This window comes from Mirounga angustirostris, unplaced genomic scaffold (assembly GCF_029215605.1).
Source record: "Mirounga angustirostris isolate CCGP_5_RB_7025 unplaced genomic scaffold, mMirAng1.0.hap1 SCAF_9, whole genome shotgun sequence".
In the NCBI taxonomy this organism is placed as follows: domain Eukaryota; kingdom Metazoa; phylum Chordata; class Mammalia; order Carnivora; family Phocidae; genus Mirounga; species Mirounga angustirostris.
This window is the reverse complement of record NW_026991717.1, coordinates 84,884,986-84,899,085: the sequence shown is the minus strand read 5'-3', so window position 1 is coordinate 84,899,085 and position 14,100 is coordinate 84,884,986. Positions and strand designations below refer to the sequence as shown.

Genomic DNA, 14,100 nt, shown 5'->3' with positions numbered 1-14,100 from the left:
CTGCCCACCTTACAGGATTGAGAAAAGCAATCAGATATGTTACAATGGCAAACCCATGCAGAGGATAAAAGTATGGACTTGGAGCGGGAGAGGCCTCAGTTTGAGCTTGGGCACTACCTCTGTGATCTTGAGCAAGTAACACAACCTTAGTTTCCCCATCCATCAAATGGAAATCTCACACCCTTGTTGAGAGGATAAATCACGTGATATGTGTAAACTGCCAGACAGATGTGATAATGGCTCACATTGATGAGCACTCACTGTGTTCCAGGTACCTGGTAACACACACAGTTGTGCTCTCCAGGCTGTAAGCTGTGTGAGGTGGAGGCCCAATTGGTGACTTTTTTGTTCCCAAACTTTGCTCCCATGCGGCCTTGCTTCTAGAGCCCACAGACACCCAGTGGAGAATTCTTACCGAGGATGTTAATTCTAAGGGATAGGGAAGAGGCCATTTTACAGGATCTACTGCTCTAGAGAAGAAAGGCCCTGGGGTGAGGAAGCTCCCTGGAGGAGCTCTCTAGCCCAGAGACTGGATTTGATTAGGCCTCAGACTAAGTAGACCTTTTTGTCTTGCATGATGCATTTCTGGTGGACACAAGGGTCCAGAGCTCTGGGAAAAGGAAAGGACAGACAGGGGAATGAAAAGGAAGAGGCTAGTTATACATGCCCTTCGTGTCCCTCAAATCAGCCTCTGCCCTTTTTAATGCCATTGCCTTCAGCTAACAAAGAAATTACCTGTTATTTTATTATTTGAACTATTTTTATTATTATCAGCACTATTGCCGTTATTATTATCAGCTAATATGTAGTGAATGCTTACAGAGGACAAAAATCCATTGACTTAGTTACCATCACAGCAATCCTACAAGGAAGATTCTCTTTTTCTCTTATTATTCTTATTTTACATATAAGTAAAGTGGGGATAAATCAGAGTGGATAAAATCCTTTCCCAGGCTAGCAGGTGGGATTGCTGAGACTCAAACCTGGAGCAGTCTGGCTCCAACCCCCTATTTTTTTTTTTTTTTTTTTTTAGTGTTCAACGATTCATTAGTTGTGTATGGCACCCAGTACTCATCACAAAACATTGCCCTCCTTAATACCAGTCATCCAGCTACCTCATCCCCCCATCCCCCCACCCCCCTCCCTTCTGTAACCCTCAGTTTGTTTCCCAGAGTCCAGAGTCTCTCATGGTTTTTCTCCCTCTCTGATTTCTTCCCATTCCGTTTTCCCTCCCTTCCCCTGTGGTCCTCCACGCTATTCCTTATGTTCCACATATAAAGAAGATGTGGTCATATATACAATGGACTATTACTCAGCCATCAGAAAGGATGAATACCCACCATTTGCATCAACATGGATGGAACTGGAGGGGATGATGCTAAGTGAAATAAATCAAGCAGAGAAAGACAACCAGCTATTTCTAACTACTGTGCTACTCTCTGATTTTACTTAATGACTCATAACTAGAGTTCAAGCTCACCCAGGCACTTGAGTTCAAAATCTGCCCTCTGGCTGCCTTCCTCCGAGCAGGGGAGCAGAGCCTAGGCAGTTTGCTCAGCACTTCCAGAGTCTTTCCAACAGAAATGAACTTCTGCTCAACTTATCCTCAAGTCTATTTTGAAAACCAAAATAATTTGTGTTGATAGTCAATGTGCCAGAACACAAACAAAAAAAGCCCCATTTTGTAGAGCAGAGAGTGAACTTTAACCTTCTGAGAATTTTTGGTTTTCCTATATGAAATGTTTTTTTATTATTTTAAGATATATTCTCATGTGTTTTTTTTCTGTTACAAAAAAAGGTTTCCTTAAAAGCTTAATGCAATGTATTGTAATTAATCTTCTTAAGTGAAAAGATGAAGTTGAGTGTAGTATTGTAGTTAAGAGTTTTTAAAACATTTATCAGCAAAAACTATAGGATTTACTATATAAACAAGGTCATTTAAATGTATCATGTTAATTACATAGCTATAAATACAAGTTGGATGAAAAGGCTTGATTGGATTTGTTCTCTGTTCTGCTGATACAACCTTAATTGCACGTGATAAGAAAACACTTTTAGTCAGAAAGCACATCAGACTGCAGACCACTCCAGCAACCTGCTCCAGGGAAAAATCAAACAAATGCCACGTCAGTGCTTGCCTCATGGGAAAAAAAAAAATTAAATACTGAGCATTTTCCCTTATTTCCTATTCAGTCAAAATTTAACAAGTAGAGATATCCCTTGTACTGTATCTCCGAAAGGACGCAATCATTCAGCTTTTTATTGAAGCCCACGTGAATTGTTGTTCTTGTAAACTCTAGTAAGCTCTGTAGCATGTTCCAAAAGTAGCGATAGACTGGAGTCCAGCAGTCAGGGTATTTCAAGTTTGGATCGTCAACTGGAGGGCTGGAAAGAAGTAAATTAAAGGTAACCCAGGGGGCGCCTGGGTGGCTCAGTTGGTTAAGTGACTGCCTTCGGCTCAGGTCATGATCCTGGAGTCCCTGGATCGAGTCCCGCATCGGGCTCCCTGCTCGGCGGGGAGTCTGCTTCTCCCCCTGACCCTCCCCACTCTCATGCTCTCTCTATCTCATTCTCTCTCTCAAATAAGTAAATAAAATCTTTTTAAAAAAAAATTTAAAAGTAACCCACGACTCCCAGTGCCACTGATTTGTCATTTATCACAACGAGTGATACACACATTAATTGTACACCCTCTTGAGGAAGTCTACAGACAACTATCCACACCCAATTTCTTTTTTTTTTTTTTAAGGATTTTATTTATTTGACAGAGAGAGAGCACAAGTAGGCAGAGAGGCAGGCAGAGGGAGAGGAGAAGCAGGCTTTCCACTGAGCAGGGAGCCCGACGTGGGGCTCGATCCCAGAACCCTGGCATCATGACCTGAGTTGAAAGGCAGATGCTTAACTGACTGAGTCACCCAGGTGTCTTTTTTTTTTTTTAAGATTTTATTTATCCACACCCAATTTCTAACCTAGTGCCAGTTTAACTCTTGAGGCAGTGAAATCAAGACTACTTGTAACATTCACTTCAGAAAAACATAATTAGAAAAGTAGCTATGCTGGATTCAGGAACCAAATGTAAATTCCTTTTGGATTATGCAGTTATGGATTACCAGTTTACCTGTATGGCTAATCCCCTCCATTACTTGGGTAATCCAGAATTGGATACAGCTATTTACATGTAGGTAGTAATAATAGGTATTACATGACATTAGTTTCACTAATTCCACCAAAGGTGTGGTTTTTGTTTTTTTTTAACAGCAATCTTCCCTTGAAGACCTGCATGCATGCAATTTTGTTTACTTTTGGGGCTTCCTAATTTTAAAAGTATGGATCTAGGCATGATTATTCATGTTGGGGGGAAAAAAAAGTCCCTAATAATTCTGGCTTGAAGGGAAGCTAAAATGGTAATTTACTCTATTTCACGGTCTCAAAGATGATCTCTCTGGCTTTGCTTCTCTCTCCTGCAGCAACCATCCACGATGAGTTATGCAAGACATATCATTAAGAAGGAAGGCTTGGGACTCCAGGGCCTCAACAAAGGATTTACAGCAACTTTGGGACGTCACGGGGTTTTCAACATGGTTTATTTTGGCTTCTACTACAATGTCAAAAACATTATTCCTGTCAATAAGGTAACTATTTAATAGATTATAATCCTGGAGGAAAAATCTCATCAGTGATGATAGCTATATCTGTAGAGTAATCATCATGTGCTAGTCACTGCACTGAACACTCATATCGAATCTGATCCCCCCATTAGCCTTATTCATGGGGTGTCATTACCCCTATTTAGGAATTGGAAACTGAGGCTTAGAAAGATCAAGTAAATTGTTAAGTAGTTAAGAGCAGAGACTTGAACCCAATTCTGACACCAAAATTCATTTCCTTGAAATATGCACCGTGACACCTGAATGCTTCCCATTTATCACTAACAGAAGCTTCTAGAAACTGTGTTATCACTTACTTTTTTTAACCTCAGAAACAACTTTCCCAAGAAAGTTGAAATTTTCATATCCTAAATAAATTTTGAGCTCTGGGGGGAAATTATCAGCCTAAAATTTAAATTTTACCTAGATATTAATTTTTAAATTCACCTAAGTTACCTAGGGTAAGGGGTAACCAACTCTTTAAGGATCATCACTTTTCATGCAAAGTAGTAATAATTATAAATATATTTTAATGGTAATTTACAGATGTTAACAGCCTTTCAACTTCTGCAAGATAAAAGTAGCACATGATGTGCTTTAAACCCAGCCTCTTTTCATCTATAACAGCACACTTTCCCCCCACCATCATATTGCTTGCTTGCATTGAAAATTGCGATCCTGAAAGCACCGACTGGTGACACATTTTGCACATGCAGACAATTTCCCACAGGGGTTCAGTTTTTTATTTTGCTTAGTACAAAACTATTGATGGATTTTTATAAACCATAAAAAGATTTCTAATACGGCTACCACCAGACTCTTCAGTAAAGTTGATTATACCTACCTTTGCCCAGCGATCCCCCCATATTCTGGGTCAGGACTTATCTTAAGTAGCAGCTGAAGCCAAGGGATGTTCCACATTAACCATCTGTTGGTTTGGCCTCATCCACTAGCCAAAGTTGTTAAACACATTTCACTGTATTTGGAAATCTCAGTTATTGAGTAGAAGCTTGTTTGGTTGGCCTGAAATCTGTGATTGACCACAGTATATAGACACCCTTCCCTCACTGACTGTCAGTTCTGGCTCCAGTGGTCCTCAGAGTCCTCCTTCTGTCGAGAAATCACAGAAATCAAATGCAATAGATACTTTGGGCTGAATGACATGAGAGAGTTTGACTCTTAATACATTGAGATTCTTTTTAGCAGGAATGGGCTAAACAATTTGTGGTACCCAGGACAAAATGAAAATGTAGGACCCTTGTTCAAAAATTATTAAGAATTTCAAGACCAAATAGTAAGGCAATAAACCGAGCTCTTCTAAGTGCAGGCCCTGGGTAACTGCGCAAGTCACAAATGCATGAAGTTGACCCTGTTTTTTTAGACTCTGAGATGAGTACTCCATACAACATGGGAGAAGAGTCGCTGCCTCCATCTCTTCGGCTACCTAGTCTTGAGACAGATAGAAATCACATACACACAATGAAATAAATTATATAAATTATTATATATTTTATTACATATATTTGGGCATGTATTTTAATTCCTATCATATTATAAAATGAATTTGTTCTATTTAAGAAAGAAGTCACAAAGATCTACATATGGTCATATGTTAATAATGCTTTAAAAAAATCTACAAGTGTAAACTTCATTCTACAATTAATCAGTGCACTTAAGTCATTAAATGTTATGCATTATATAAACACAGAAGCTTAACTATTCACTTATTTTTTAAATACCTCATGATATCCTGAAACTATGGAAACCACTCATTGATCTTGCCAGTTGACAGGGTCAGATCATACCAGCTCTTATAGGCCACACTAAGGATTCTTATCTTTATCTGAAGAGTGCTAGGAAGCCAACAAAAGATTTTAAGCAGAGGAATTACCTGATCAGTCTGGCTGCCAAGTGGAGAATGCACGGAGGGGAGGTTATGAGGCAAGGGCAGGATATAACATGGAAATGATTTCAAAGTGAGATGCTAGGGCCTCAGACTATGTTGTTCATGGTGGAGACAAGGAGAAGTGGACAAATTTGAGAAATCTTAGAAGGCAAAATGTACAGGATGTGGTGATGGAGCATACATAGGCATGTTGAGAAAAAGGGTTGTGGATAGAAATGCTGCCTAGGTTCTTGGCTTGAGCAACCAGAAGGGTGATGGTGCCATTTACTGAAAAAGAAAACCGTTGAAAGAGAAACAAGTTTATGGGAGAATATTATGGGCTCAGCCTGGAAACTGAATTTAACTGCACTTGGAACTAAAATGCAGATGAGTCGGAGATTGGATGTGGGTCCTGGAGCTTTAGAGGAAAGATCTGAGTTGAGATACACACTTAGAAGTCATCACAACCCAGGCGCCTGGGTGGCTCAATCAGTTAAGTGTCTGCCTTTGGCTGGGGTCATGATTTCAGGGTCCTGGGATCAAGCCCTATGTTGGACTCCCTGCTCAGAGGGGAGTCTGCTTGTCCCTCTCCCTCTGCCTCTCCTTCCTGCTCATTCACTCACTCTCTCTCTCTCTCTCAAATAAATAAATAAACTATTTAAAAAAAAAAAAAGTCATCATAAACCTGGGCGAGTGTCCCTTTACTAGGTGAAAGATCTTGGGCCAATCACTTCACTGCTCTGAGCTTCAGCTTTTTTTATTGTATATTGAAAAGCTACCCAACAACATTATTTTGAGGACTGACAGAAATAATATGGGAAGTTGTTTGTGAATTTTAAGATGCCATGGAAGTGTTAGGTGTGCTGGGGCTGATGACAGCGATGAGAGGAGGAGTGAGAGGGGGAGGCAGGTGGTGGAAACAGCGAGCACATAGAACAGCATGAAGAATTTTTCCCCAGGACTGTTCCTTTTGCACTTAAATGAACACTGTGTTTTTTCTTGCCTAGAACAAAGTCATTGATTTTATGTGTTCTGTAATCTAAGCCTGATTCAAAACTGGGAAACCAGTATTCTTTAAATCTAAACCATAATAAATCAATCCTTTGTGAAGGGGAAGGTATGATAATCATTAAAACATGTTGAAGAACGTCATCAAGTTGTTAACCATGAGGAGGAGGTGGTGTTCCTTGAAGGCTTTATTCCATCTTCGCCGTGGGCTGTCTCTAGCCGTATACTTTGGACGATTTGTTTACAGGTTATTGTTTCAGTTCCCTCACCCAGCAATTGGTCATTCTGTTGTTCCAAGGGAATTCGAGATTTCCCCAGTCCTGACTGGCATGAAATAATTTTAGATTTTCTCTTTAATGTATTTTTTTAATCCATAAGTGGTCTTGCAATGTTTTCCATTTTCAAAGATTTTCTTTTAAAAGAAACTTCATAATGATTATCTCTGGAGGGGGAAATGGGGAATCGTGTGTGTGTGTGTGTGTGTGTGTGTATGAATAAGTGAGAGAGTGAGAGAGAAACAAAACAAACAGCAGTGGAGGGAAAGTCCTTTTTCTTTATACCATTCTGAGCTGTTGGAAGCTCCTGCAATAAGGATGTATTAATTTTATAATAGGAAATCAGTGAAAAGTTTAATAGAGTCTCATAAAATAGAATACCTAGTTAACTTTTTCATGTTTTATACAACTCTGAGGCTATCTATAGAGGTAAAATAAGAACTTTAAATGGTAAGCCTGGAGAACTCAGGTCAGACATCCACCCCTAAAGTTTTTAACTCTTCAGATTGGTGATCTCTCCATTAGATATATTTTTCAAGTGATCACAGAAATATCCTGAACTTCTGTGCCATGTGATACTATTAAAACCATTTTTGTAGACTCCACAGTTTTGCCTGATCCCCATCACGATAACTGTAATTTTCAGATAAGAAAACCAAATGAGAAGTTACGGCCCAATGCTGAAAGTTACTGAAATAATTTATCTGAGGTTAGACAGCAAGGGGAAGGGAGTGAACCAGAGGCCAGGACTCTTTCCACTACACCATGCAGTGCTTTAACCCTTGTGTTTTGTCACACATAAATGACCGCTTAAAAATGATTACTGAAATTTAAATACATGAAATAGCTAGAATATCCAGATAATATGACCAAATTCCTCTTCTCTCTCCTTCAGTCCTGTAACCTGGCACTCCCTCTCCATACTCTTAGTCTATAATTTATAGAAACCAAGAACGAGAAGTCATGGCCCTGGAAGAAGCAAGCATTAGCCATTTGAAAATGGTGCCCTGGGTTAGATTCTTTCAGATTTATTTTTAGGCTCTGGCTGTTCCTATGGTGAATGCAGGGCTACAATAGAGCAAAGACTGCTTTGGATGTTAACTGACCATGGAATCGATTTAATGGAGGCATTCATTTACATCTTGCAGTGAATGGAAAGGAATGTCAGTATAAAGAATTATCCCTTCTCCCCAGAAAGAGGCATCACTTCTCAAAGTAAAGCCCACTGGAAGCAGGTATTGATTAACTTAAATGCTGACATCTTTTTCAAATATCCATGGGAGTAAGCTTTCGTTGCAAAAATAATTTCTTTCATTCCTGTTACAAGGTGGGGCTGTTGGAAGCCTATTATTTGTGATGCTAACACAGAAATGAGAATCATAAGATTCAAATGTTATATCTCTTTAATAACCTTGTCCTCTAATTCCATATTTACTGCTTTTCAAATGTTTCCATAAGTGAAATAATAATAATAGTAGTAGAAATCACTGTCTGAAGCTCATGGCTGTCAACAGTATTAAGCTGTGCTTTCAGTTTGCATCCTAATTAAGCATGTTTGCAAGTTATTTTGCCAAAAACAATAGACCTTTTGTGTTGAATTTTGCCATGATATAAATTACATGTGTGGGTTAGAAATATTCTAGGAGAGAACAATTTTTCATATGTACAATTTTTCTTACTTAATAAACCATTTAGACCTGTCCCTATGGTCATTTTACTACAGACAGCATTAAGTCAAACATATTTTATTTTCTCCTAAGGTAATATTTGTAAAAGTTGGCCTTTTTTGAAATACAAATGTTTTTCTTTTTCTTTTGATTTTTAGTATTTTCTTCATTTTATAAATTCTGTAGAGAGTCAGAGGGCGGTGCCAGATGCACTTAGTTTATCAGAAGAAATGTGGAAATGTGTTCGTTTCATGATTTAAAGCTATATCCTTCCCTAAGGTGTGCACTAAGCTGAATGAAAAATGCACCTTTGGGTTCAAGTGGAGAACGTATATAGAACTGTTTGTATTTTGGAAAGAAGAATCTCAGTAGAATTAGATTATAGTAGGATTTAATTTATGGCCATTTATTTTTCTAATTCTCTCTTACTCGATCATTAGTCTTACCAATCATCCGGTAATGGGAAGGGCAAGAGCATTAAAGTTTCATTAAGAACAACTCTCCTTTCTGGGAACCGCTGGGGTAAAACTACAAGTATGTATTATCTATAAAATTCCCGGATATGTGACAAGATTCTGTGGTAAAAGCAGTATCTTTCATTGGCAGTTTTCACAGACTCCCTGGAGCATGTGTGTTGGGGAGAAGGAAGGCATGGGGGAGGGCAGAGAGAAGGGGGCAAGAATTCAGACACTTTCTTAAATAAAATGTAAGCCAAAAGTTTCCAGTCAGGCACCACCCAAGTGGATGGAATTGTGGTACCAGTAGCTTTAGGTTCTCCGTGGGTTCCTTCTGTGCGTTCATTCTAAAAGCATTCACGGCACATCTACAATGTCCGGGGCCTTGCCTCCCTGAGTGTCAACACTGTCCCTGCCTTACCGGGGTTTACAGTCGACGAGAGGAGCCACACAATAAACGAGCCACCGCATGAGGCCCTGGACTGTGACAGTCATGATGAGAGGAGAGCCATGGAAAGACAGACTACCACGCTGTGGGTATTTATAAACCGGGATCCTACTCTAGACCGATGGCAGGGCAGGGCAGGGCAAGGACATAGAAAAGGCCTTCCTTCAAAAATGATGTTGAAGCTGAGGCTCGAGGGTGAGGATTAGCCAGGCCAAGATGAAGAGGATGAGTGGAGACCAGACAGATCTTTAGTCAGAGAGAAGAGGATGAGTGACCGCCCTGAAGCTGACAGAGGCTCGGGGAACCAGGGAGAAGACAAAGAATGAGGATAGCTGGTGTATGGTGAGCCAGAGGGGAGAGGAGGGAGTGGAGGCTGCAGAGGGGAACTGGGCCAGAGTGTTTGAAGCATGTACTAAGTCACTAGACTCCTCTTAAATGATGTAACTGAGGGGGCATGTCAAACAAACATATTACATAAGCAGGACTCGATGGGCATGGGAAAGTTTCATTTATATAAGCAGCCCAGAAGTAGAATCTCATGAAATAAACTTGGTTCAAAGACTTCTTCTTGATCATATGCCTACCTCCATATCAAAGCATCTCAGTGTGTCCTTGTCCTAACTTCCCAACCTTTAGAATTTTGTTTTGGAAACCTGGTTTGTTAGTTTCCCTTGGGGTCAGTGACTATTGAGGCAAGGAATAAACGGAGCACACCAAAACAGAAAAATCTTACTTACTGAGTTCCCAAGGAAATATATTAATATATCCCTGCATTCTGTATGATAATACTCAGTGATACAGTTGACTCTTGGAAGGTGTTATCTACCCATGTAAATATTTATAGAGAGATATTTAAGGAGAGGGTGTGTGTGTGTGTATATATATATACGAAATAATCAAGTGATAATTGTTATGCTTAAACCCTAACCCATTTTGACATTGTATGTGTTTTATAATTTGAACTAAGTGGGTAAGACGTTTAAAATTATTTTACATTTCACAACACTTTAAAGAACAGCTAGCTCAGGGGGATAAAAGGAATTTTCATGGCTATTTTCTGAATGGCTACATTTAGATGCTGAGCTTTTAACAAGACTTTGATTTCATTCCAAAGCCGAGAGCCCTGCAAGGATAGGATCTTGGGAATACTCTACATTCCTTAAAGAATGCTTATCAATTAAACCATCTCATTTTAGTTGGTGACCTTCTGTGGAGTGAGGAGCTAGCATTTCCCCAAATTATCTCACATAAAGAGAAAACAAACACAGTAATAGATTCTTCTGATAGCTGTCAAGTGGAAACAACTGTATTTTTTAATTAAGCTTTAATAGCGGGTATTTTCATTGGAGGACAAAACCGCATGATAATGTGACATCAGGGCAAAAAATGCTTTTGTCAAAGTTTGTGAACAAAACAACAAAAGGGAGCCAACATTAGAGGAAATGAAAGATACAGACTGAGCTGACTCTGCTCCTCATTGACTTGGACCCACAGAAACTAACAATGTAGAAAATGCAAATTTCTTCTGAAAAAAAAATAAAAGGCAGTTTACATTCACTCAAGCTGCCCCCTTGTTCAGTTGCCAGGAGGCAACTCTGATTTCAGCTCACCACATCATTTTCATGACGACCATTGCCAGCTATGGGGAAGGCACTGATGAGCTGCTCTTATTCGCCTTCCAGTGGCTACCAGGTGCTTGAGCACCACCTTTGTAATTTGCTTCTGAGACCTTAGTTCTTCATGTACTGTGTCCTTATAAAGGAGCGATAAGACATTTATTAAACACCAGTGATGTGTCAGGCCTGTTGTACCTAAAACATGAATATGACATGGCACCGTCCTCTCCTTTGAGAGGCTTTGAAGGACTCTTCCCAAAGAACATCAGAGTTTGGTGCCCATCTCCTACTAGATCCTGCGGACGACTGAGCCAGGCCATCTGACACCAGAGTCCATATTTGTAACTATTGTACTATACTTCTTCAAATGTATGGATAGGTGAGCCTTTGAGTCTTTCCTTCTACAAAATATATCCACAGTTCCTCAACTCCCCTTCAAATGATGTGGTTTCCAGTCCTCTGTATGGTCTATCTCTTCCACTATAGTTGCATCAGATTGGTCAATGTCAGTGTCAAAACTGGACATAATACTACAGTTGTCAGTCAACTCAGAGTACAGTAGTCTCAGCCCTTCCTTTGATCTGAATACACGCCTTTCTTAATGCAGCCAAAGACTGTACAGAGATGAATTCTTGGGGGATTTGTCAGGGTAGAGGGGAAAGAGAATGGGTGTTGCTTTTACATCAAGATGTTGGTATGTATAAAATTCTGTGGTCAATTAAAATCCCCAGATTACATGAACTGCCAACAAGTCAAGTCTCCCTCATCTTGAACTTAAGCAGTTTGTATGCACTGTGCTTAAATGTAATCCTGGGGGTTCAGTCCAGTGCTAGAGTTTAGGATGATAAATTTTCATGCTGAGGGCCTCATCTGTCATTCTAGCTTCCCCTCCTAGTCTGGGTCACCTGAGGACCCAAGAGCAGGCCTTCCACATCTTCACCCAAGTTCATCCAGCCCGTTTTCAGGCTGTCTTATGGACACACTTTCACAGATGCAGATCTCCAGCTGTACTTTCATCCATCCTCCTTTCAGTTCTTATTAATTCAGTGTCTTATTAATCAGGATAACGTGGGAGACTTCTTCAAGTAACTTTCTAAAATCAAAGCGTGCAGGGTGACTTAAAAGGAAATTAAACTTTCAAAAGGGTTGCCTCTCACATGTCTCATGTGAGAGTACATTGCGAACTTCATGTTTGTATCACCTCTTGCTTGGCAGCCTTGAGGAAATGAAAGGCTGCGTCACAACCAGCCCTTCAACCGCTGATGGTGATGTGCTACAAAAGGAATAAAATGAATTATAGAATGTGTGCTGTTAGCATAGACTGACCATTTGTAAGATTATGGAGATAACTGTGAGAGAGCCCACTAAAATTGGTTTTGACCACATGTTTATTATGTATAATCTGATAACTGAGTAATAGATTTATTAAAATGTTCAATCCCTTTTGAGTCATCCTGTTATGGTCGTGACGTGCTCACCATCAAACAGTTCATTAGCCTACTTGGGGGAAGAGGAAGCAGAATAAAAGAGTTCTGTCAAGAAGTAATTTGTGATGCCCTGAAAATTATGTGACTCTTTGTAGGACTGCCATATTGTCTTTGTCTTACCCAAAGCAATTTATAGCAATCTCTTTCAGTCCCTTCTGAACAATAATTTTAGTTCTTCAAATGGCAAACTTATTTTAGCAATTTTTGACAAGCAACAATAAATCCATTCTAGCATCAACCAAGGCCAATCCTGAATGGAGAACATTCCTCTCCCTGTGTTTACTGAAGACTGTCTAAGACAGCCAGGGTATACTGACTTCAAGTTAGGTCAAAACTAGTCAGAGAGGATCTCAGATGCAGTGTGATACCAGGAGAAATTAAAGGGTACGTGAATTGCAGGGAGCAAAGGAAATTTAATTTTGGCTGATGAGGTAGGACAATTCTGTGACTAGGCTTTAATGTGAATATTCGTGCTGAGCTCCTTGAAGTGAAAAGCCCATTGCTACACTCTGCTCAACGTTGCTTTGTGGGGAGCAACACGCTTCCTGGCCAGTCTCCCTCACCACCCCTAGTCCTCACTAGCTAGCAAATCTTCCTTCCCCCATCTTCCTTACCCCCTCCTTCTGGCATGTCTCTCTGTGGAATGTCTCCTTAAGGATGCCAGACCCTAATCACAAAGGCCTGTGAGATGTGCAAAGGTTCTCTATTTATCAAGCTAGCAGCCAGCTGGCCAGTCACTAAGCAAGACATCAAAGCCCATGCCAGGGAAGGTAAAAGGAGAGGCATATGCTTCTTTTGATCAAGACATTTTGCCTCTCTGCATATTAACTTCTTAAGTGCCATTGCCTTAAATTACTGGTACTATCTTTAGCTGTGAATATAATGTTTGCATGTGATGGTTAAATTAGTTACAAATATGTAGTATGTTGATTTTGAGTCATATGATCTCATTTCTGATGACTTGGTACCTTCTGTTGACTTTTTAAAGGTTGTGGAACATCATGGCCACCAGTGTTTTGGGATCACTTATTAGTGTTTCTCGTTAAGCTGTGGAGAGCCTATAAATAATATGTCCTGTCAGGGAAACTCATTGATCTTCCTAAAGAGGGACTGGTAAACACATCTATGCAGCTCCGCACTCACACAGGATCGCAGTGTGATGGAAACAGCCAGAGAGTTCTAGTAAGAGATCTGGTATTAATTCCAAATTCTGGTTCTTACCTAGTTAGCCATGTCTCTTTGGCAAGTTATACATTTTCTCTGTCTCTGTTTTCTCATTTGTGAGATGAAATGTTAACATCAGCCTTAAAAATGTTTGCAGGGGAATTAAATAATTTTTTAAAACTATGAATATTGGCTTTTGTATTGCTATCACAGAATAAGGTCAATGCACGTAATATACATTAACGTTTCAGGCTACTTAGCTCCAGTTTAAAGTACCATATTTTATAAGAAAAATTGGAAAATATTTAGAGGAAAAGAGTAAAACTCATCTGTGGATGGGGAAATAATACATACTACTTATAAGTAAATATTTTAAAGGAACTGTGTTTTTAAGCATGAGGAAGAAAAGATTAGTTCAATAACGGTTTTTAAATCATGATGAATTACA

The 14,100-nt window shown here is 39.7% G+C and overlaps 1 protein-coding gene across 2 annotated transcripts in view; it reads left to right on the top strand.

Moving 5' to 3' along the window:
* Positions 1–14,100, top strand: part of SLC25A21 (solute carrier family 25 member 21) — a 481,914-nt gene that overhangs the window by 451,221 nt on the left and 16,593 nt on the right. For both annotated transcript variants that reach the window (XM_045900739.3, XM_064570970.1), the window contains exon 7: positions 3,468–3,632. In XM_045900739.3, the coding sequence (XP_045756695.1) occupies positions 3,468–3,632 (165 nt within the window). The remainder of the gene's footprint in view (positions 1–3,467; positions 3,633–14,100) is intronic.